Source organism: Stenella coeruleoalba (assembly GCF_951394435.1).
Source record: "Stenella coeruleoalba genome assembly, chromosome: 9".
NCBI lineage: Eukaryota > Metazoa > Chordata > Mammalia > Artiodactyla > Delphinidae > Stenella > Stenella coeruleoalba.
In genome coordinates, this window is record NC_137155.1 from 8,504,444 (window position 1) to 8,529,192 (window position 24,749).

Consider the following 24,749-nt stretch of genomic DNA (forward strand, 5'->3'; position numbering starts at 1 on the left):
TGTTGGGTCTTCGCTACGGTGCGCAGGCTTCTCGTTGCGGTGGCTCTTCTTGTTGTGGAGCACGGGCTCTAGGCACACGGGCTTCAGAAGTTGTGGCACGTGGGCTCAGTAGTTGTGGCTCGCGGGCTCTAGAGCACAGGCTCAGTAGTTGTGGCGCACGGACTTAGGTGCTCCGTGGCATGTGGGATCTTCCCGGACCAGGGCTCGAACCCGTGTCCCTGCATTGGCAGACAGATTCTTAACCACTGCGCCACCAGGGAAGCACATCCTGATACTGAGTTTTGGATGCATATTTAAATTGTGCACCTCATAACCCTCCCCCAGTCCCATCCCTGGGGGGGCGGGGTCAAGTTGAATCAAGGGGGTTGGGGAGGGGGTAGTGTGGGAAGAAGACAGAGATTAAATCAGGGTTTCTACCCTGGCAATCTGGCTAACAAGAAAGCCTGAGAGTTCTCCTGTTACAAATTCTGGGTAAATATATTAACTCATACACACTTTGAAATGTACAACTGAGCTGGCAAGAAAGTAAGGAAAATGACCAGAGGCCAGAAGCGTCAGGACAGTGGGAATGCAGGCCAGGGAATGGTACCATCAAGCTTTCATGGGGCTCACAGAAATCCAGGGGCCCAAGCAAGATGGGCAGTGAGGTCAAAGCCCTCCGGCTGAACCCCAGACCCTGAGAGGCTCCGTCAGCAAACACCAACCAGGAGAGACCACGCAGTGGGGTCGGTCTAAGACAGCTGGCCTTAGACCTAGCTGCGTACCACCTGGGACATCTAAAAACCACAAGCTGGGCATTTAGCCTCCTGCAAGGCCAGTAGAGGAAAGGCCCATCTTCTTGAGGGAATTCACCAGCAACAGAGCTCTTAGGCATCTCCAGATAAAGTTTTCCCAAACAGGAGCTCGTCATCAAAATCACAAGAAAATTCCTCTAGAATAAGGCACCACGAGCGAGAGTCAGCAGGATTTTGCTTCCTCCTGAAAAGCCACTAAAACTGTGGTGAGGGAATTCCTTTTAAAGGCATAAAACCCACACGGAGGAGAAAATGAGAGTGCAGAAGCGGCAATGCAATCTCGGGAAACAGGCAATCGGTCACGGATGTGCAGACCCAAGAGCACAGGTGATAGTGAAAGTCAGAATATTCAGGAGGCACAGCCGTTGGTGAGGGGACTGGAGGGCCAAAGACAAGAGGACGCGGGGAGGACGCTCAAAGCTGCTGACGAAGTGGCGGAGCACAGGCTTCACCCCAGGCTGCCGGGACGCGGCCCTCCTGCCCCAGAGGACCGGGGTCTTCCCTGGGGGGGGAAGGGATCAGGGTCTCTGGCCCCGGGTTACAGGCAGTATGCTTGTGTGGTTGAAGCAGACACTAAGGATCCCCCCGCCAGCCACAATGCTGCCTCCGCTCAGCTCCAGGCTTTCACCCCAGGCCTCGCCCCATCCCAGCAGACTAAAGACCAAGGTGACTCTGACCAACCCAAGAAGAAAGACGGAAAATCCTGCACCCAGGTCACCTGCAGGAACACCCACAAAAGGAACCTCCGTCAGGTGCTGGAGGCCATGCGCCACGAACTAGAGGGACTTAACCCAGGAAGGAGCGGCCTCTGATATGAGAGCCAGAGAGGGAGGGAGGGGATGGCCAGAGATGCTCTCCATGGAGGTGAAGGGCAAGGCTGGGGTGACACCACGTTGAGGCTCTCGGGGTGCAGACAGAGGAGGTCGGGGGCTCCGGAACCAGCGATACAATATCTGACACGTACAGATATCCTGAGGACAGATTTAAACAACGGCTGGGGGACTGTGGCTTGAATTTACCGATAAATCCATGGGATGCCAAGTTGCAAAAAAAACCCACAACGTAATGAAAAGTGTTTTGCAGGAAAGCAAAAGCAACCCAGCTCTGAACAGCATTTACAAGATTGTGTGAGGTGAAGGGCGAGGGCTAATGGAGGCGACCGCAGCAGGACGGCACTGGGAGGACAGACACACAGGGACTCCCTGCGGGACCGGCACACGGGGGTGGGGCCCGCCTACCTTGTCGTCGTCCTCGCAGGTCATGACATTGGAGAAAGGGATCTCAGCCTTGAACATCTTCCGGCAGTGCATGAGCTGCACCAGCAGGTAGCACACGGTCTTGAACTTCATCCTCTTGGCCGGTTTTATATCTGAGAGAATCAGCCCTGGAAATATCTGTGCGGACGTGCAGCAGAGAGAAACGCTGTGAGCCGACACACACGTCCTACCTCTTGGGCGGGGAGCACGAACTTAACGGGGCAGGGAGATCACAGGCCACTTGCTGAGGACCTGCGGCTCACCAGACCCAGCAGGGAACAGAACCGGCAACCCAGTCCCAAAACACGCAGGTCTCAACTACGTCCAATGCCTCTGAAACGAGAGCGATGCCCGAATCCCGGGGCGGATGCATGGACATCACCCAGCTGGGGCAGCACCACCCTGATGAGTGTCACCCACTGGCCCCCGGGGTCCGTCCTGCAGACCTGCCCTTCTGCCTTTCACCTTTTTCTCTCTCCTCCTCAACCCAAACTTCTCCCAAGGGGCTGCTCATCGTACAGACCTCGCCATCCTTCCCACCCTCAAACCGCAGCCATGGCTGACGCTGTTGTTTAATTCTGTATGACGGGTGGGGCGGCATCCACTCATGGCACCAAGGCTCCCTCCTCTGACTCACAACCTCCTGCATCCCGGCAGCAGCTCGCAAGCCTTCCTCCTTGGCGCCCTGCCCTCTGCTCCTATGTCCCCAGGTTGACCCCAGCTGGTCACCCAAACCTCTCACACCTGCCCTTCCCTCACACACTCACTCCCCTTCTCCAGAAGTCAGCTCACCCTGCCCTGCCTGTCCTGCCCTGAACCCCATTTCTCTCCCCTGGCCAGTGCCACACCCATCCCCAGCTCCCACATCACATGGGTGCCACCGCATCCTGGCCTGGAGAGCACTGGCCCACGGATGCACCAGGACAGTGAAACCCCAAGCTCTCCCTGACCTGCTTGTATCCTGAAGAAGTACTGTGGCCACCTGTGTCCTGTGCACCTCACCTGTGTCCCGTGCCCCTCACCTGAGCACTGCACTCCTCACCTGAGCCCTGTGCCCCTCAGCTGAGTCCTGCGCCCCTCACCTGAGTCCTGCGTCCCTCACCTGAGTCCTACGCCCCTCACCTGAGTCCTGCACTCCTCACCTGAGCCCTGTACCCCTCACCTGAGTCTTGCGCTCCTCACCTGTGTCCTGTGCCTCTCACCTGAGTCCTGTGTCCCTCACCTGAGTCCTGTGCCCCTCATCTGAGTCCTGCGTCCCTCATCTGAGTCCTGCGCCCCTCACCTGAGTCCTGCGTCCCTCACCTGAGTTCTGCGCCCCTCACCTGAGCCCCGGAAGTGGTTCGGTCACCCTCAATCGTGTCCAGATCACTTTCCCAGGACAGAGTGACCTTCAGCGCTCACACAGGATGGTCACAAGCCTTCCTGTCTGCACAGCACCCCTTGATCCATAGCGCACCCCATCCCTGACCTCCTGCAGAGGGTTCTCAAACCTGATTTGCAGGAGAGGTAGTGAAGGTCCAGGGAGGTGCAGTAGGACTCAGGATGGCCCAGCCCTCGAGGACCCCAGGGCCCTGACTCCAAGCTCCATCCCCTCCCCTCCCCCACGGCCCTCCCCTCACAGGCAACAGGCCAGGCCCAGGACACAAGGTCAGCGGGGACACCCTCCCATGTGCGCAGAGCTCAGGGTCTGAGAAGCAGCCATCTGGGGAGCTATGAGTCCTTAAGAAGGCTCCGCACAGGACCCCTTCTGGAGCCCACCTTTCGCCGATGGGAGGGCACGATGAAAAAGGTCTCGATGTTGTGAGTTTTCAGAAAACTGTTCCTCTCGTGTCCATGGCCCGGCTCCACCTCATAGTCACCATTCAGGCACGCCAGGGTGGTCTTTGTGATGTGAACCTTCCTACGGAAAAGGAGGCGGAGGTTTGGACGAAGCCTCCCCTGCGGGGCCGCAGCTGGTCTGGGAGGCATCCGGGCGATGCTCTGCGGGGTCCTGGCAGAGCTCTGGAAGGAACACTCAGATTCCCTGGGGCATACGCACAGGAGGACTGACAGGTGGGATGGGGCAGGGGAGGGACCCCACGAGAGAGGGGGAAGTGTGCAAAGGAGGGCCAAGAACAGGGAGGGCTGCAGGCAGAGGGGATAAGGGGCCAGAGGGACACAAGAGGAACTGAAGGGGACAAAGGAAGCAAGTGTCAGAGGACACAGAAAGGACGATGAGGGAAGGAGAGGGGGGCAAGGTGAGGGGAGAAGCCAAACCCCCAGGGCGGGAGGACCCCAGCCTGACATCAGGCCCACACTGTCCCCACACAAAGTGGGCGGGTGGGAACAGAGCCATGTGTGCGGCATTCATGCCCACCCCAGTGAGTTTTCTGGTGAGAGAAGGAGAAATCCTCAGGTAGCATAACCTGAGCTAAACCCAGTCCCCACGTAACCTAGACACGTGGCCTGAGCTTCCGGCCCTTAGCAAGGCCTGAGCACTGGGGCTTAGGGAGAAACACAAACTCCCCAGCATGCAAAACACTCCCTGCAAAGACCTGAGCCCTCACGTCCCCAAACAGTCTCCTGAGTTCCTCGGTCGGGGAGGGGGAGACACATGCAGGGCACTGAGGCAGGAGTGAGCATCCCCCCATTGCTGGCCCTGAGGGCACCTGGGACACTGTCACCCCATCAGCCTGGCCCTGAACTGCAAACGGCATCGACAGTCTCCAGAAATGCACGCACATCCACTCATTCATTCACTGGTCCCCCTCCCTCCTTTCCTTCCTCCCTTCCTTCCACCACAGAGCGGGACGGCACAGTCCTGTCACTGAGCTGAGGGGCCAACAGGGAGACACAAACATCAGCGACCACTCTCAGCGCAGAGCATCTCAGGCTCTGGAAAAGAGGAGGGGTCTCGGGTGCAGGTTGCCCTAAAAGCACATGGTGGGAATGGACAGCACCCAGGCTCTCAGCCTGGGCTGGGGAGAAACTGGAGGCCTGGCTGGTCCTGAGCAGCAAGGCCACTAAAGGGGATAGGGCCACCTCACTTCCAAGTGCTGCCCACCGCTAACGGGGCGATCCCTCCCCCAACACAGGTGGTGGGAGTGAAGACAGCCACGCTAGCTCGCCTGCCCTGGAGACGGAGGGTGGGGACGCCCAGTGTCTGCCATCCCTAAGGCCCGCAGCACCAGAGCCCAGTTATTGATGAGACTGTCTTGTCCAAGACAATAGGGGTGGGGAGATGTGGGACCTGGGGCGGAGGGGGCTCCACCATACCCTGGAGTTGGGTGGGGTATGCAGGTGACCCCAATCATGGTTCCTACCTGAGGGCCCCTGGGGTGGGGGGCACGGGTAGGCCATTTGCTCAGGACCCAATTTCAGTTGCTTCCAGGCAGCCTGGAACATGCATCCAGCACTTCAGTTTGGGGCTGACCAGGAGCCGTGTGTGCTTCAGGGCAGCAGAGAGGGCTGTGTGGTCTCCTGCCACCAAGAAGCAGACAGGTGCCCCATCCCTCCCTGGCCTTGGCCTCTCCAAGGCAACCACTCAGGGTGTACGGCCTTGGGAAGGAGTCCATGAATCAAGTCCCAGGGGTCCCAGCGTGAGATGCTGGGGTAAAGACACAGCAGTGACTCATTCCTCCCATCTGTCCGCCCGCCCGTCCATCTGTCTGTCTGACCAGCCACACTCCCCGAATACCCAATGAATAGAAGATAAGTGCTTGCAGAATGGATGGATGGAGGATGGATGGGTGGATGGAGGAAGTATGGAGGATGGATGAGTGGATAGGTGGGTGGATGAAGAAAGCAAAAGAAGGACAAGGGGGAAGGGGGAGGGATGGGCTGGGAGTTTGGGATTAGCAGATGCTAACTATTATATAGAGAATGGATCAACAACAGGGTCTTCCTGCACAGAACAGGGACCTATATTCAATATCCTGTGATAAACCATAAGGGAAAAGAATATGAAAAAGAACGTATTGATATATATATATATATATATGCATGTAACTGAATCACTTCGCTGTGCAGTAGAAATTAACACAACATTGTGAATCAACTATACTTCAATAAAATAAAATTTTTTAAAAGAATGAAGGCATCACATTAAGAATAGTGCAAGAAAGAGCAAACCTAAAGAGAGGCAGAGTGAGGAAACCCTGAGAAGCTCCAGGGTGGACACCATCTCCAGGGGCCTCTCGGAAGGTTACTGGAAAAGCCCCATCACACACATTCCCCCCCTGCCCCGCTGCAAGGGCAAGGCAGGACCCCGAGGGGTGCACGCACCACGTGTGCCAGGCCCCTAGAGGCACCGGGGAGGGTGGCTCAACAGCCCCTGGTCCCCACTCACAGAGCAGCTTTCCAGCAGCCCCTCCCAGGCCAGCTTCCTTCCCCTCCGCCCCCTGCCCTGCGGGGAGAGTCGCAATGCTGTCTCCCTGGGAGCCAGGCACTCACGCTTTGGCCCTCGTGTGCCCTGAACCCTCTGCTGAGGCCACCGCTGGCTGCACACACCTGATCTGGTGTCCAGTCCTCATTTTGCAGCACTGAACGCAGCTGACGGCTCTCCCTCCTCCCCGGCCCTCCTCCTGGCTGCCCGCACTCCCTCTCACCACCCCACCCTCCCCTGCCCCTCTTCCTGTCTCGCGCTCCCCTCCTCTCAGGAGCTCTCAGGCTCGGACCTTCATCATCTTCCCTCCTCCTCGCACCTCCTCCTGGCGCTCCGTGCACAGTGCCAGGGTCTCAGTGCCCCCAAGGGCCTGTGAGCGCCCCAGACCCCCGCCCAGCTCTGAACTGACCTCAGTGCCCAGGAGACCCAGGCTGACAGGTGATAAAGGCACCTCCCCCCGGCCCCGTGTCGTGCTCCCCTCTCTGCATCCCCCCGGTGGCCCCCCAAGAACGTGAACCCCACCGGGGCCGAGGGCTTTGTCTTCGCTGCCAACATCACCCTCCCCCGTCCTGGAAAAGCCAGGTGCTCGGTAAACACTGTGCTCCTGAGGTGGGTGTCTCCGAAAGGGGGAGTGGAGGGGAGGAGGGAAGAAAGAAGCAAAGCAGAGAGCAGGGCAGGCAGGATGCACGCCCCCCACCATGGGACTGGTAGGTAGAGTGGAAGGAGGGAAGCTACCGGTCAGCCGGAACTTGAAAGACGCCCTGGCCAGGTGAGGGGGCTGCGGAGCGGGGTCCCTGGCGGTGGGAAGTCCGTGTGCTTGTCCGCACGGCAGGCGGAACGCTGAAAGACCTCAGTGGGCAGGGGAGGAGGGAGGTGGGCGGCTCCTGGCGCCACCTGGCCGGCCAGGGGGCTGGACTTTGTGCAGGACAGCGGGGCTGCAGGCGGGCTACTGCTGGGACTCACTCCCCCCCACCACCGAGACCCTGCTCTGAAGGGTGGAGAACAGGAGGAGCGGAGGGGTGCTGGAAGGACGGGGCCCTGGAGGAAGGAGGGGTCGGTGGCCAAGAGGGTCCCCCCAGGCGGACGCTCAGAGGCAGCCCGGGTCACAGATGACAATGCCGCGATTTTTGAGCTCGCCTAGAAATGCCGCGGCCACTCCCGTGGCAGGCTTAGCGTGGATCCAGGCTCGTTGGATTCTAATCTCCAGGCTTGTGGCTTCCTGGAGCCCCGTAAGCTCTCCTTTCCTGCAATTTCAAAGCTGCTCTCCAGAGCCAGTGGCCTTGGATGTCACTCACTGGTCCCTCGGCCGAGCTCAGGGCCTTGGCACAAGGAAAGGTGTCACCTGTTTCCGCCACCTCCCCCAAAAAGTCAGGCCAGGAGGGAGCGGGGAAGATGCGGCCCAGAGGACGCCAGGTCTCTAGGGTGAGAACAGGACAGCTGGGGACAGGCAGCCAGGGCCAGAGGGGCCCTGAGGCCCCGCAGAGCGGAGGGCACAGAGCTTTGCCCTGAGGTTCGCAAGACAGAAGCAGACATGCGTGTGCAGGAGTCTAAGGCTCAGCTCTAGCCCCTGGGAACCGCAGCTGGGCCCTGCGGCAGCTGCGAGCACGGCCGCCAACCCCTCTAAGAGGCGGAAATCGGGAGGGTGGGGCCATGGGAGTGTGCCTCAGAGCCCCCTCTTCTGCAGTCACATCGTCCCCCTGCTGCCCACCGTTCGTGGAGGGCGGGGAGGTCCCGTTCAGTTCTCGGGTTAATGTTTTCACCGTACGTGATGCCTTGGCTCTGGGGAATGGTTTGAAGAAAATGAGACCAAAGGAGGCGACTGTAATGAGAAAGCATTAGGAGTGCACGGACCAGTGAGAAATGCACCGTCCTCACTCTAGAAGGAAATCTGTAACTTCCCTAGTGGGGCTCTAAAGGCAGAACACTTTCCACTTTAAGTCTGAGAAAGAAAGCAAAAAGAGAAGCGACATTCAGCACGCAGGACAGCTCCGAGCCAGGCAGACCACAGGGGCAGCGTTCAGTCTCCTCCTCCAGGGTTGGCTCGCCCACTCTCTTTGGGGCCTTGCGGGTGGGGCTGGGACAGCCGGGCATTCCCAGATCCCCAGGCAGAAGGTTGAATTAGAATCCCCCGCCCCTACCCTCAGGGTTCCCGATTTACCCAGGCAGGCCGGCAGCTTCCATGACGTTCGCCAGGGTCACGTCGTTGGACCACACGTCGTACTGCCACTTGCGCAGGCCCAGGACCCCGCAGAGGACCCTGCCGGTGTGCAGCCCCACACGCATGTTCAGGTCCACCTCAGTGGCCTCGGCCACGGACCTGCAGCAAACACAGGCAGGGCGTGGGGCTGGGGCCCCGTGGTCTGCTCCCTCAGGGCCAGGAGCACAGGGCAGCGGGAGCATGCGGGGGGCGGGTCTCCTGACCTAGTCAGCCTGACCCCCGAGCTGTGGGCCCTGGTGGGCAGGGGTCACTCCAAGCTGGCTCCCCCCTGCTCCCATGGCCACTGGCCATCTCACAAGGCATCCCACCTCCCCTATCCCCCTCCCCACCCAGAGCAGCAGCAGAAGAAAAATGAGCCCAGGACCCCGATCGAGGACGCCGATCCTGCTCTGGGTACCACTGACCTCATCAGGGGTGTTCGTGCCTGCTTGCTAGCCAGGGGCCAGCGTGAGAGCCCCGGGGAACATCGGACAGGGTCCCAGGAGCCCTGGGAACGGTCAAGGTTTGACCCTGAGTTCCCTGAGAGGGTGGGCTGCAGACCCAGCCTGCGGGGAGGCGCGAGGCTCCACAAACCTGCCCCGAACAACAGGGGGGCCTTGTGGGGTGCAAACTGTGCATCTGTCAACTCAAGGGAGAAAACAAGACGAAACACGCGGACGCTGAAATCAGACTGCAGGGCCAGCGCACGCGCGCTCCACTGCCCCAGGCGCTCGTGTCTCTGGGCTCCAGACCCGGCTGAGGAAAGGGTTGGCAGGAAGCCCTGAGGGCCCCAGGAGAGACCACCCTCAGATGTGGGGGGCAGTGCCTGTCGTGTCAGAAGAAACAGGAGGTGGTTTTAAAAGTTCCTTTTAAAGGAACGAGGACGCCCTGCATGGTTTCTCCAGCCCCACGAAGCCCACGGTGAAGGGAGATGCAGGAAGTAGGCAAAGGGCCTGTGATCGCACAGCCAGAGCGCGGGGGACGCACCGCAGCCACGGGGAGGCCCTCTGATGCCACTTTGCTGGACTTTCCACTTCTCCCCAAAAGCAAGAGATTATTTAATCTTTAAAAAGTCTGAAGCATGTTGCTGAGGAAGCAATGTCGCGCCTGGCTGGTGTGCTCCAAGGGACAGAATTGCAAGGAAGCCGTGAGGGCGGGGAGGGGGTCAGCCACGGCGCCCCCAGCCCTCCCCACCCCGGGCGGGTCCGAAGGTGGCCCCGACCGGCACGTGTGTCGGATGGGGTTCTCCGGCCAGTGGAGATGTTCCGTAGCAAGAAGGGCAGGAAGGTGGAGCTGAGGCTCGGGGACACAGCGGCCCCATGATTAGGACATCGGCTGCGAGAGGGAAGGCAGACTAGGAGACCAAAGGCACACAGGGCCACGCTGCCACCACCCTCAGGCAGCCCGACATGGACTACCCACCCTCCGTCCCCTCCCAACAGCAGGTGCCCTGTAGTCCAACCACATCTAGACCTGCCCCCACAATACAGCAGGTGCCCCGAGCCTGTGAGCAAAATCTCAGTCCTGCCCCAAGTCTCAGGGCTGAGTCATGTGCATCCCACCCTGTTCAAACATAACAGAGGCCCAGCCCGGATGCTGCAGCCAGGAAGCCCTCCCAGATCCTTCACCACAGCAAACACACCCCCGTCCCTGCCCAGACCCTTGTCACTCTGCTTCCGCTGGGTCAGGCTCCATCAGAGACTACTGCGTCCACATGGCCACATGGCCGGGCTGACTGTACTGACCAGAGGCTTGGCGGACATCCTAGGGCCCTCCCAGAGAGTGGGTTGCAAGCATCCTGGGAGGGGCTGCCCCAGGCCATTCCTCACCTGTGTCTTGTCCCAGGCGGCTGGGGCTTCCCACCTACCCCACCCGCGACGGCTGCAAGCTGTAACAGGGCTTAACCGCTGGACAGATGCCTTCCGGCCACAGCGCCCGCCACTGGCCCCTTGGGTTTGGTGTCAGCCCAAGGGAGAAGGAAGGCGGTAGCTGACACCTCCTGCCCTGGCTTAGCTTCCACAGCCCACCTGCGTCCAGTGTCCTGACTAGCCCCATCCCACCTGGTGGTCTCTGCGCGTGAGCCTGTCTCCACGCTCGGTACCTGGAAGTCCTCTGTGCCTGGACTGGCCTGCCGCCTGCTGACCCGAGGCCCATCTACAAGGGGTCCTGGCCACGAGCTTCCCAGGGCCTGGTGTAACACCAGTCCTGGACCCTCCTGAGTAAACGGTGTGGAATGAGATTTCAGTTCCCCTCGCCCACACAGCTGCTGACCACCACCAGCTCGCTGCCCTCCAAGAAAAAAACCCTTAATCTAAAAGACTAAAGAAAGACGAGGGGCTTCAAATGATGAGGAAATAAAGAGACTGGGAATCTTCATCTGAAACAAAATGAATGCCACCAGGACACAACTTAAGTCCACAACATCGCAAGGAGGTCGACAGAGAAGGAAAGTCCCGAAGCCCTGGCTCACGTGCCTCTGACAGCAAAGGAGCCTGTTCTGTGCAGCAGAAGAGAGGACAGAGCTGGGCCGCCCCGCGGGAAGGCTGGGCCTTCCCCAGAGACTCTGAAACTAGCATCCCCAGGGACTCTGAAACTATCCCACGATCTCTTCCTAGCAGGTTACTGATGCGTGATGCCCTTACTAGTGATCCACGATTTATTCATCATCGTAACAGGAGTAGCAGCATTAAAGAAGCAAACACTTACACCCGGGGTGCACCTCGGGCTGGGTCCCCAGAGCTCCACCTCCCCAGCCTGGCTCGTGCACACTCGGCTGCCTCAATGCCAACGTCCTGTCCTCAGATCAAAAACTGCAGGCTGCGACCAGGAAGGGACAGGACCTGGGGGGCAGGTTAACCCCATTCGTCAGCAATGCCACAGCATGCGTGAGGCTCACTGGACCCAGCCCACCTGCCCTACCCTGACTTCCACTTGCACACCGTTCACCCACAGCCTGGCAGGGCTTCCTGCCAGCCAGGAGCCCCTGCCACGGCCCCCCGCCCCGAGCGGCCTCCACTCAAACCTCCCCCCATCCCAGCCTGTCTTCTAACCAGGAGCAGTTCTGCCTGCAACTGCTCGCGTCACCCACCGAGGGCCTGTCCCCCAAAACCATGGCACACGCGGGCCCCGGAGACGTGCCGAGACACTGCCTTCCCAGCTGGCCCTCGAGCCCAGCCTCACCGTCCTCCGTATTCAGGGGGCCAGGCTGGACCATAGAACCAGATACGTCTACACAGGGTCCCGGGCATCCTGGTGTTCAGCTCTGATAACCTCAGAAGCCTGCGTGCCACGAATTTACAATAAAGGTTTTGTGGAAGCCTGACTGTTCACATATCTTTACTACCTATTTCATTGTATACACTTTAAATGTGTTTTTTTTCAATTTTAACTCTTTTTTCATTCGTTTGCCAATCGCCAGTTAAAGGTACTGAAACAACAAAACTAAGGTTTAAAAAAAAATTTTTCTTAATTCACAAAAAGAAATGAGTTCGGGAAAGAAGTAAACTTGCAAAAGATGTTTTTGTGCATTTTAAGCATTTCTACTTCTGCAGTCGTGGAAGGGCAAAGGGCAGGGGGACTGCTGCGACCCACGTCCAACCTTCCTCAAGGAGGCCTTCCTGTCCGCAGTGTGCAGGGCCTTTGCCAGCCTCCACCCAACCTGTGCAGCCCAGGACACTCCATCAATTCGCCCCGTCTGTCACCCCTTCGAGCAGGCTCTCCATTGGGGGAACAGCAGACGTGCAGTGAGCTGGACAGTCACTTGTAGATAAATCCTGCCTCAAGAACTGTCTCACTCTAGATTACCAACAAGGACCTTCTGTACAGCATGGGGAACCATACTCAGTATCTTGTAATAACCTGTAAGGGGAAAAGGTCTGAAAAAGAATAGATATACATATATATATGTAACTGAATCGCCCTGCTGTACACCTGAAACTAACATAACATTGTAAATCAACTATACTACAATTGAAAAATTGTCGGGCTTCCCTGGTGGCGCAGTGGTTGAGAATCCGCCTGCCAATGCAGGGGACACGGGTTCGAGCCCTAGTCCGGGAAGATCCCACATGCCGCGGAGCAACTAAGCCCGTGCGCCACAACTACTGAGCCCGCGAGCCACAACTACTGAAGCCCGTGTGCCTGGAGCCCGTGCTCCACAACAAGAGAAGCCACCACAATGAGTTAAGAAAAAATTGTATGAAAAAGAAAAAGAAAAGAAAAACAGAAAAAAAACAAAACAAAAAACCTGTCTCACTGAAGAGCGTTTGCCAAGAACTGAGAAAACTGAAGGACGGGGAGGACCAGGCCTCCAGAACAATCAGAAATGACTTCTGTCACTCGGCCATCTCTTCTCATTCGACCTCCAGCCTTGGGCTGCTCCAGCCTGGGCACATCGGGTCTACCCATGACCTGAGCACAGGCAAGCTGGCCTTACCAGCTCAAAGACGGGTCAGGGAAGGAAGAGCACATGTCATTTACTTCTACTTAACTCAATATAGTGAACCAAAAATACCCAGACCACAAGCAAAGCCACGTCTGGATGAAGTATTTAGCAAAACGGTACCCTGCCTGTTTGGAGGTCTGATTCGTGATTTGCTAATGCCTGTGACAGGCAAGGTGCTCCCCGTGGAGTGGACAAACCCCGTTCCTATAAGTGCACAGAATCCTGCTGCTTTGGAGCCCAAGGGAGGGACAGCGGCAGCTCAGCTGGCTGCCTTTTCTGGGGGTTAATGAATTGATGACCGCAGTGGCTGGGGACCCAGCATCTTCCGTGCCAGCCCATTTAACCTGGGATCCCATTTAATTCCCACAACAGCTCAGAGATGCAAACACGGTTTCTGCATGTCACAGCAGAGAAAATCAGGGATGCGAGGAAACCAAAGCATCACCTCAAGGATGGGGAACCAGGAACCCAGGGGGCCTGTCTGCTTCCTCGGGCAGGAAGCCCCCAGCCCACTCAGGAACAGCTGCATCTGGGGGCTGATGACCTGAACTCTAGGAAGCGTTCTTGTACCAGACTTGGCCGCAGAGGAGCAGTTTCCTTGGGTCTGACCTAATATTCAAGGCCTGACAGAGGGAAGCTGGCACTGGGTTGCAGGAAAGCGTAGAGGCACAGATCTCACATGGGCAGCACACCCATTGGTGGGGGGGGGGGGGGCAGGATCAGGCCTGGGTACCCTGGGGAGGGGCCGCAGAACTTACAGTCAAAGACCCAGGTCCGAGCAGCATGACACCACCAGGAGTCCTGGTGAAACCTCCCCAGAACCTTCAAGGTCAAGGACTAGCCCCTGACCACCAGGACACAGGGCCTGGACGTGGCCATGAGGTTGGTCCCACTGCCCTGGTCTCTGCCAATCCAAGCTCGCTCAGAGCCCTGGATGTCATGAAGCCATCACTCCCATTTTTCAGATGGGGAAACTGAGAGCCAGGGTCACAGCTCTGCAGGGGCAAGACGAAGCCAGTCATCACATTTGCTGGGCACGTAAGGCTCTTCCCACTCTATCTCCATTCCTCCCACAGGCAGGTGCCACCTGGCCAAAACTGGGAATATATAGATGACTTTAAATTATTATTAAAAATCACACCAACAACAATTAACATGTGGTTTTTTTTAAGAGCACATAGCACACTTTAATGAGGTCCACAGTTTGAGAGGAAGATCTGATTTGGGTGCTGCGGGCAGATGGGGGCCAGATACCCCCAAGCAGGAGCCCAGGGGGCCTCGGGCACTGCCACTCCCCTGGGAGGGGGTTAAGAGCCCTGGGACTCCACATTCAGGCTGCATTCTTCACTCGGTCTTTTACACGGAGCATGGAAAATCTTTCATCCGTTTTCCCCATAGAAATGAACTTTCTACCAAGTGGAAAAAAGATCATTCCTCACTTCTTGGCCAGGGAGAAGACCCTCGACCCCTCCGGTCTCACTCAAGGTCAGGGCCGGTCTGGCTGCACGCCTGCCTGCCCCTGCCCTTGCAGAGGTTTCTTCCTCGGTTTTTACAGATTCCTTCTTCAGCTCCTCTCTATCCGGCGGCAGCAGCGCTTGACCCACACACGTCGGTCCTGCACTCACAAGGGTCGGAGTGGATTGCCCTGTTTTCTGAAGCGAGCGACCCTGGTGGATGTGCTGCCCGCAAAGCGCCCGCCTGAAGAGGGAGCTGACAACAGTGGTCCAACACCCCTACGGTGGGGCTCGCGCATCCCCCGAACCTGAGCATCTGCGTCACCACGCACGGCGTCTGCACGAGATGCTTCAGGAGTCTCATAACCTTGCCAACCATCCCTCCTGCCTTTGGGTGTCCTCTGTCCACTCAGAGGTCCCCAGGCCTGCAGCAGACCTCTCTGTGGCCCCGGCAAGGGACATCTCGGCACCGCAGCCTCTTCTGCTTCCAGGTCACCCACGGCGCTGTGCCCGCGACCCAGGGCCACCTCTGGCCTCCCCAAAGAGCAGGCCGGTCAACAACCAGCCTCTTCTCCAGTTCAGCTTTTCTCCAGAGCAAGGGCTGCATATTGAAATCACCTGGGAGGGGGGGGCTTTTCCACCCTCAATCCTGGACCACAGCCCAGACCAGCTGCCACTGGCTCTCCGGGCAGAGCAGGCCTCAGGGATTCGACTTGCCCAGGCAATGCCGACACACAGCTCCTGGCTCCTGAGAAGCGGGGTACCAGGCCGAGCACGCTGGCGAGGTGCTGAGCGCCCTGCTTCTGCACACAGTGTGCAGGTGTGTGGACCCCGCAGTCTGCGTCGCAAGGACCGTGCAGCTGAGCCTGCCGTTCATCCCATCGCGTTCCATTCTCGTGCTATGACTTCTCTGCTCCCAAGTGTGAAAACACAGCAGGCCCTGGTGACCCCATCTCACGGAGCCGAAGCCATCTCTCCAGGCTGTCGAGAAGCCGGGATGTGGCTCTAAGCTCCGCCCACCAGCCCAACCTCCCAGCTCCAGACCCTCCTTAACTAGACGGAAGGCTCCCACCTCCTCATTGCCTGACGAGGGCTATGAGGGTGGCTAAGCAAGGAGCAGGCCAGGCCCCCAGTGTTCCAGAAATACCTGCTCCACCCCACCCTCTCTCCACAGAGAGCCCCTGACACCTGGTCACCTGCCCGCATGGACAAGCACATGGGACTCCTTTTCAACTGGAACGCGGCCGGATTTGAGCCAACCCTTTCCCGCAATCAACTCCTTGAAATCTTATCCGGCTAAGCGCGAAGGGTCATTTCTTTTGGCCTAACTAACGCATAGCTGGCAATACCCTGGATCACCGCGGACAGGGAAATGCAGTCCCCACAAAACGCAAAGAAGGGAATCACAGAGGCAGAGCTGCACAGAGCAGGCGGGACTCCACCCAGCACCTCGCCGCCTGGCTCTGGGTCTCCGCAGCCACGGCACAGGTGACCCACCTCGGACACACTGGCCAGGACAAGGCAGGCCTGCACGGCAGGGCACTCACGTGATGGTGTCGATCATGTCCAGGCCCATCTCCACGCAGCAGTGGGCGTGGTCCGTCTTGGGCTGAGTGAGGCCGGACACGCAGTAGTAGCAGTCTCCCAGGATCTTGATGCGACGGCAGTGGTTCTCCTTCGGGCGAGAGGGCAAAGGGCATGTTAGTGGCGCACCTGGGGCCGCCCGAGCACCTGCGCCTCTGCCACCACCAGGTGCGCTGACCGTTGAGCTCAAGGCCCGACCTAGACCAGGGCCCAGGCGGCTCTCCCACAGTCAGGGTACCTCGGGAGGGCAGGTGGCCCCTATATGGCTGTGATTAGGGTCGCCTTGGGGCACCCCACGCCGTCCCCGCTACCCGCACTCAGCCTCTTCCCACGCGGGGGTCCACCTCCCCTGCCCTTCAGATCACCAGGCCAACCCCACAGGCCCTTCAAGGAGGGGAGGCCACCCCATGCCTGGGAGCCAGGTCCTCTCCCCAAGGAGGGGCCCCCTCTCCCAAGAGGGGCTAATACAGTCCCCGTCCTCGGATCACCATGTGATTGGCCCTACTGGAACATGCTAGACTCCTTCGCCAGCCCGGGAAGGCAGGCCACACGCATCTGAGTGCCCGTGGCTGAACCCAGAGTCAAGGTCCACAGGCCGTGTGAGCAGCTCTCCCCAGAGAACCACCAGCCGGGGCCTGAGCCCAGACCTCACCACCCACGGGGAACACCTTGGAGAGTCCTCCGACACTGCAGAAGGTCTACTCTCGCACTTACACAGAGGTGAGAATGCCAGTGCCCACCTCGCCCTCGTGTTGAGGACAGAGAGACACGCCAGACGCTTACTGCCACCTGTCCTGCACCAGTCCTTGGGGGTCAGCTATGATTATGACGGTGACTGTCAGTTTTATTTCAAGGACAGCATTAAAACAGCAGTTGTAAAACATTTTGTTTTCAACACCCCTTCAAACCCCCCCTAAATAACTGAGGACCTCACAAAAAGTTTTCATGTAAGCAGGTTACAGCTATGGCTATTACCACATGAGAAGCTACAACTGAGAGATTTTTTTTAATGTATTAAAGCATTTAAAGTAACAAGAGCAAATGCGTTATATATTAACATAAGTAACACTGTTTGAAAAATTATGACATTTCCCCAAACAGAAACAAATGAGAAGCAAGGCATCGTTCTCACTTTTGCAAGTCTCCAGTATCTGCCTTGACAGGAGACAGCTGGATGCTTTGTTCTACCATTCACGACATCATGTTTCCTGAGCTTGTGCACGTCTGTGAAGATCAGCCTCACGCAGCCTGTCGTGGATGAGACGGACCTCCCAGCCCCCGGGACGGACAGCCCCCCGGATGGTCCTGTAAAGCCCAGAGCTCTGCCGACCCTACTCTGAGCACACATTCTACAGCTTGTATTTAATTCTGCTCTTTGGTTTCTTACAAATGAGCCACCTCCTGCAGGTTTTCTCCAATGCTGTGAATTCACACAGTGCCCCGGGATGAGAATTCTCAGCCCTCACCACCCACGGGTTCACACACGGCCCGCACTTCTTCTGCAGGACGCTGTCCACTGGTGCAGAGGGTCGGGGAGGAACAAGGGCCAGCGACCCTGCTGCTCTCCTGAGAGATGGCCCAGGCCACTGAATGGCTGGGTGCCCAGCTCCCCCCAGCCCTGGGCCTCCCTCAATGTAGGGACAGTCGGTCAAAGGGGAAGAGAAGAGCAGTCACTTCCACCTGTCGGGTGGTCTCTGGGGAAACCCAGTGACCGGGTCTTCCCCATGCTAAGCCCCACAAGCTCCCCCTGTGGACAGGGAGCTGGCCTCAGGGAGGTCCAGGGTCCAGCCACTCATCCTTCAAGAGACCAGGGGCAGCCACTTAACCATTAGGACACCAGCCTCCTGGTCTGCAGAAGGGGTTTGTTTCCCCGCATTCCACGGGCAGGCCGTGCCGGGGCTGACTTGTCCCGAGACAGAGTCTGGGAGCCCAGGGCCTGGTGCAGACGTCCACACCACAGAGCCCCTGGGAGGCAGCCGGCCAGGCTTCTCTAGGCTAGCAGGCAGCCCGGGCTCTCTTCTGGCACCTCTAGAGTGTCCGTCCTCACCTGTCCCCACCGTCACTGCCACGACACACCATGCAGGCCAGCGAGGGGCAGCTCCCCCCATACATCCGTGCCCCGTCTTCACAGTCGGGCTGCCTTCACTAGACCCGAGCGCCCAGGATGAGATGAGGGTCCACTGCCAGGGGCCGGACCCTCCCCAGGCGCAGAGACCCTCAGTGGAAGGCTCATGATTCCCGACTCGTCCAGCCCCCTCCGAGCTGTCTGGATCTGGTGATCCAGACCCCTCCCTCTGAGAAGCCCGCACAAGCACCTACCCCACGTGGGCAGCATTCTTGCAGAAGATCTCTAAGGTCACCAAGCCCTGATTCTGGGGACCTCGAGGATGACAGGTATTCCCCACCCATCAGCATCTCCGTGGGACGCTGAGTGCGGGTGACTGCGGACATCCCTGCATCCCCCAGCTTGGCTCTGCAGAGTTCCCAGCCACCTCCAGGCCCCATAACCCCAGCCTTGTGACCCTGGGACTGGAAGGTGCTCGGTACAAGGTCACTGAGCGGGCAGGTGTGCGCGCGCACTTGTGTGTGTGTGTGTGTGTGTGTGTGTGTGTGTGTGTGAATGGGCCATAAATCCTACGGGCAGGTCGTAAGTGGCAGTTGTGCCGTCAGATTTCAAGGGAAATCAGAGGCCGTGGGTGGGGCTGCCCCCCAAGCAGCCACCCTATGAGCCCGACCGTCATATCTGACACAGAGACTCAAGAGTGGCCGCCACAGAAAAGGGAGTCTCTGTGGGGCTGGCCGACCCCTCAGGACAGGAGGTGCTGAAGGACCCTGTCGTTGTAAACTGTGATGAATGCAAGTGGTGCCCCTGGCGAGCCTCAGGAGTGACCCCTACGCCCGGCAGGGCTGCTCTCCAAGGCAGGACGGGGCATCTAGCAAGTGTCCAGGCCGCGGGCTCACAGGTAGATGAGGCCCACCGCATTCTGGGGAGAGCCAACGCACGCAGGGGCGTAACTACAGCCCGCCAGCGACACATGTGTCGCTGGCGACCATCCTGAGACAGTCCCTCCCGGGCTCAGAACAGACTGGGGAAGTGAAATGCTCACCCGTCCCCTTGTTTTTTAATCTCAACTCTCCTGACTTTTGTTAACAAGCTTAAGAGACCAAAATAACGATGTTTTCCATTGCTTTTGGTGTTTTAGATAACAACATCTTCCCTGTAAATACTGAAAGCCAGCGCCTGGAGTTCCCCCGCAGGGAGCGTTTGTGACACCTGAACAGCTGCTTCGCGGCCAAAGCAAAGAAAGAAAATGGAGGAGGAGGGCCAGCGGGGCTTGCTTGGAAGGGACAGGAGTGACAGGACATGATGGACAGAGCCCCCTCAGAGCAGCACAGGGGCTGCCGGGGGATCCAGGCAGGAGGGTCTCCTTTGCTTCCCAGGTATGGTCTGCAGGCCCGCTGGTCAACTCTGGACCTGGCTGGCCCTGCCCGAGAGGACGGCAGAGACTCCCACACTCAAGGGCTCTGTGACCCTGCCCGCCCAGCCCTGGACCCAGGAAGAAGCAGAGAATTCAGTGGGATCTCAGGAAGAGCCACTGCAGCTTCAGAACCGGAAGAGGCCCAAACCCCTCTGAGGCCGGCTCTGAAACAGCGGGGTCCAGAGAGGTCAGAGGCCATCATGTGCACCCCACACTGCAGCTGGCTTCTGGGAAGGCTGGGGAGCTCCCAAGACCTGGTGGCACCCCTGTGGGAGGGGAGGTGCAGAGAGAGAGCTTGAAATGACCCAGTGACTGCACCTGAGCCCCAGGTGGCTGCATGCAGAACCAAATGGCCAAGTGGTGTTAACCTTGCACGGCGCCGGGCCATCCGTGGGAAAACCAAATAAGAGATTTTAGAAAATGTTCCTTCTAGGAGGCTGTCTCAGCGTTTAACCTGCTGCTTCCGCACAAAGCTGAAAAGAAATGCACCAAGATATAAACCACGGCTATCACTGGAAAGTAGGACACATAATCATTTCAACTTCCATTTCCATAGATCGTTCCTGCAGTTCCTTTTACTGAGTCCCACGTGCTCCACCCACTGCAACAAGGACCGCGGACACAAGCGAAGGGAAGAGACGAGGATCCTGTGCTCCGAGGGCTTCCTGCCCACGGGGAGGGACCACACAGGAGCAACAGAGCAGGAACCCAAGAACGCACAGACGTCTGTCCTACAGCAGAGACCAGCCGCATTAACTCAGGACCGGAAGTTTCTCCAGCCTCAGCCACGCCCAAGAGACATCAACGGGCCCCACTGAGGCACACTCTCCAATAATAAACAGTCACATGTACACCTCTGCTCCTGGTGTCCAAAAGGAACAGAGGAGGAGCAACCCAAAACAGGGCACAGATGCCTAACTGCACGGGGCGGGGGGCGATGGTGGGGTGGGTCAGCCCTCTCTCCGCGTATCTTGCCTCAGGGTCTGCATTGTGGGACAGAGCCGTGCAAATAGCTGATGTACTTAAAAAAGAAAAATTAAATTTAGAACAGCAGTGCCTAAAAATAAAACCAAAATGAAATAACTGGGAGCACGCTGGTAGCACAGTTCACAAGTGGTTTCACAAGTGGTTTCACAAGTGACAGGAAAACACGTATTTGACTGGATATCTAGTGGGATGTACTTCAAGGGCAAGGTAACGAGAGCAACCACTAAAGAAATCTTAGATTCTATTCAATGGTCTTATTGTGGGGAATAATATTGGTAATGCTATTTTGAATCAACTGTATATAAAAGGATGAAACAAAAAATTCTATTACTGTCATTAGGGTTTCCAGCATCAAAGGAAAAGGGACACAAATTTAAGAATCACAGGAGTGAAGTTAAGTGAATTGGAAATAACAATATGAACTGAGCATTCATTCATGAATTTTTCTTTTTCTAAAACATATCTTCCATGTCTGGCTCCTGTAAAGTCCCAGGACCGGAGACCACCCAGATTACAGGCTGGAAAAACCATTTCCCAATGAAAGAAACTAGGGCTTCCGGAAAACGCCGCATCGGTGAGGCAGGACCACGCTCAGAGGGGACGGGCTGAGTCAAGAGGAAGCAGGAGGCAACCGCACGGCTCACCCCTCCGGAGGGTTCTAGTCCTGAAACTCGATAAAGAAATGAAAAGAACCAAGCATGCACTGAGGATAACCCAAGAGCTGAGGACTAAATGTGCTTCATTTTTAAGGAACCACAAGCTAATAAATGCAGAGGAAACAACAGGATCCGAAAACTACCACTGTGGCAACCAGAGTGAACACCGATGGGCCAAGTTCGCCAGGCAGCTGCTGTGACCCTCGGGTGCAATGTCATGGGAGACGGGTAACAACACGGGAACCTCAAACCCACACGCCCTGGAGGGAGGAGGCCAGCGGGGAGGGGTGCACTGGGGACAGCACTGTGCTCCAGGGAAGGGCTGTCAACACAAATGAGCGAGCCCAGGATCTAAGGCAGGTAGAGAAGGTCTGCTGGTTCAGGAGAAGCACAGGACACACCCAGCCTTGGGGCTGAGCCGCCACAAAAGGCAGGAGGCTTAATAAGGAAAAACCGAAACCAAGAAACGCTTGGCATATCCAGGAATACGGTGTGTGTATTCATCCAGGTTTTAGTTTTCTGTATCCTATGAAGGTCTGACGTCTCGGGGGCCTCGCTGGCAGGGAACGATGACCACCGCGCAGGGCTGGCTAATTCCCGGAGACAAACAACGGCTTGTTCCAATTACACAGGCGGATCAGAGGCCACATGTCCTCTGCGGGCTCTCACACTCTGGCCACTGTCCCCACCCTAATCACCAGGGCAGGGACCAGACCGCAGGGAACACCGACAGCCCAGAGCCCTTACTATCCACACTGTCCAGCCCTGCATCTGCTTGCCCCCTCTTCCCGTGGAAACGCCAATAAAGCCCCGCCCTGCTCTCCCAGCCCCCTCTGCCAATCTGGGCGCCCGGTGGTCCCCTGTGACCTTGGATGGCCTGGTGTGTCCCCTCCTCTCGGGGACCATGAGTGATAGAGCATCCTTCTATGGCCTTAGCCTCTGTGTCATCACCCAAGGGTGCAGTCCAGACACACGTCCACCTCATGTGAATCCTGACTGGAACAAACCAGCTCTGAAGAAAAGACACGTCTGAGACGAGCAGGGTGACCAAGCCCAGAGCCAGACTCAGAACTCTGTGACTGCAGTCAGTGCAATTGGGTGCGACAGGGGCCTTGAGGTGGTGCTGGCCGTAACGTGCTCAGTGGAAGAGCTACTCACCAAGGATGCAAGCGTGCTGTGCGGTGCTGGGCAGGACCTGGCGGGGAGAGTGCAGACCAAACAAGACTGGCCAGACGTTAGTTACTGTCGAGGATGGGTTGTGGGTGCCGGGGGAGAGGGCGTGACGTTATTGTCTCTACCTTTGTGCTTGTGCGAATTTTCTAAAACCTTCAAGGGCAGGGTTTACATCTGGCTTACTCATGCTGCACCCCTATCACCTAGGACAATGCTGGCACACAGGAGGGACCGGGGAGCTGCTTTCTGAAGCCAAGTATGAACACGTGCCTCCCTGGTGATACGTGGAGGAGACACGTCCTCCTCCTGTGCACGGCACTCAAGGGGCCCGTTCAGGCTACCCTGCCTCTCCCTCTACCGCGGCTCCCCACTCAGGCCTCAAGTGAACCTTGCTCTCCACACCACCCTCCTCCCTCTGCCTAGAGCACATCTCCCCACACAGGGACCTGGGCCACCGCACCTGCTGAATAAAGGTTTCCTCCCAGCAGACAGGGTGTTGAGTTTCTACAGGTGGCCTGATACGAATGACAGACTCCTTCAAATTCCAAACATCTACTGGCTTTTCAAGAAACAATATCCAGGGCTTCCCTGGTGGCGCAGTGGTTGGGAGTCCGCCTGCCGATGCAGGGGACGCGGGTTCGTGCCCCGGTCCGGGAAGATCCCACATGCTGCGGAGCGGCTGGGCCTGTGAGCCATGGCTGCTGAGCCTACACGTCCGGAGCCTGTTGCTCCGCAACGGGGGAGGCCACAACAGTGAGAGGCCCGCATACCGAAAAAAAAAAAAAAGAAAGAAAAGAAGAAAAAATATTTATTCCCTGCTAATCAAGGGATAATTAAAGAAATCCAGGTTCATCATCAAGGATGCAGAAAGTTCAGAAAATTAAAAATCACAACTCAGCAATAACCACAGTTATTCTGGGATATTTCATTCCAGCCTTTTCTCTCTGGCACTCACATAAGTGTGTGCACACACAGTGTGAAAATTGGGATTCTACTCTCTATGTTATTTGATCACTTAAAATCGTTCCTTTGGGGCAGTTTTCCAAGCTGAGCTCTGGTGACAGCTCCACCGCCACCCCCTCCAGGCTGTGCTCACGATGTCTGTTTACATCCTGACCACACGCTAGCAAACATCTCATTCAGCAAATCCTGGTTTTGCAAAATTGGCTCCAGGTCTCCCCACCCGAGCTGTAAGCACCCCGGCTGTAAGTTCCCTGACTCCGTCTTTGTGCTCCAGCACCCCTTGCCCGACAGCAGGTGCACAGGTGGCTTTGCTAAAGGAACACCGTCCAGCAGAGTCACAACTGACCCACGAGCACGTGTCAGGCCTGAACGCGGCCAACGCTGCGCAGCTACGGGACCAGGGTGTCAGAGCAGGAAGGCCTGACCCTCTGAAATGATCCCGAGGACAGTCTCCCGAGGAGGAGGGATGAGGGGGGACAGGAAGGATGGACCTGACCACACACCCGAGTAGCTCGGAATTGGGTAGGGAGCTCTGCCCTTGGACCAGCTTCCATGGGTCCCTTTCAGAAACATCCAGAAAAACACAAATAACTGAAAAATAATGTCCTCACTGACACAGGTCATCAGAGTCATCTTTCAGGAATTGCACCCCCTACCCTCTTGTCCAGGAGCCCCTCGGTGTCGGGTCCTCACGGGCCAGAAAGGCTCACGAAGCGTCCGAGTTCAGGGACAGTGCAGACTGGCCAAGCCCAAGGGCGGGCATCCCCAGGGAGAGCCCCTTAGCAGACTCTGAGCATCCCCAGGGATGCTCGGACCAGAGAGGGGACGCCTCCCGCACTTGTCCGCGCTCGCTAACCACCCATGACGCGTGTGGGTCAGCCTCCTGGCCCCGGGCACCACCAGCACTGTCCTAAATCCAATGCACCCCCATCCTGTGCCAGGCAACCGCCACCTCGGGACTGAGAACTGACAACAGTGCAATGAGCTCTCTCTGGAAACAGTCCCTGAAGGATTCCCGGGGTCATGACCAGAGCTAAGGACTGTGTTCTCATCTGCCTGTCACCCCTGAGGAGGGGGCCACAACCAGCCCAGATGGCCTTGCGGATAAGAGGACAACAGGGACTCAGGCTCGTCTCCGTAGTGGGCACACCAAGGACCCTCCGTGCTGGCCCACACCTCCCGAACCAGCCAGATGAACGTCTGCTTCACCCGGCCAGTTCATCTTCCCGCAGAGAAAACTGATCCAGAGAAGGGCCCCGTCCCCAACAGGTGGCGGTGGAGCAGGGCTGAGCCTGGGACAGGGGCTTCTCCATAAACCTAAAGGGTGCAGCCAGTTGTCAAATACACACGGAGATCAGAGCAAACACAAATCTAAAATGGATCCAATAAATGGGGGAAA

At 57.6% G+C, this 24,749-nt stretch overlaps 1 protein-coding gene across 2 annotated transcripts in view; it reads right to left on the minus strand.

Moving 5' to 3' along the window:
* Window positions 1-24,749, minus strand: part of ADCY1 (adenylate cyclase 1) — a gene marked incomplete at its 5' end in the record, with an annotated part of 117,883 nt that overhangs the window by 43,518 nt on the left and 49,616 nt on the right. For both annotated transcript variants that reach the window (XR_013829754.1, XM_079931484.1), the window contains 4 exons: window positions 2,033-2,188; window positions 3,809-3,950; window positions 8,572-8,730; window positions 16,056-16,183. Coding sequence is in view for 1 of the 2 variants with exons in the window: in XM_079931484.1 (XP_079787610.1) it covers window positions 2,033-2,188; window positions 3,809-3,950; window positions 8,572-8,730; window positions 16,056-16,183 (585 nt within the window). The remainder of the gene's footprint in view (window positions 1-2,032; window positions 2,189-3,808; window positions 3,951-8,571; window positions 8,731-16,055; window positions 16,184-24,749) is intronic.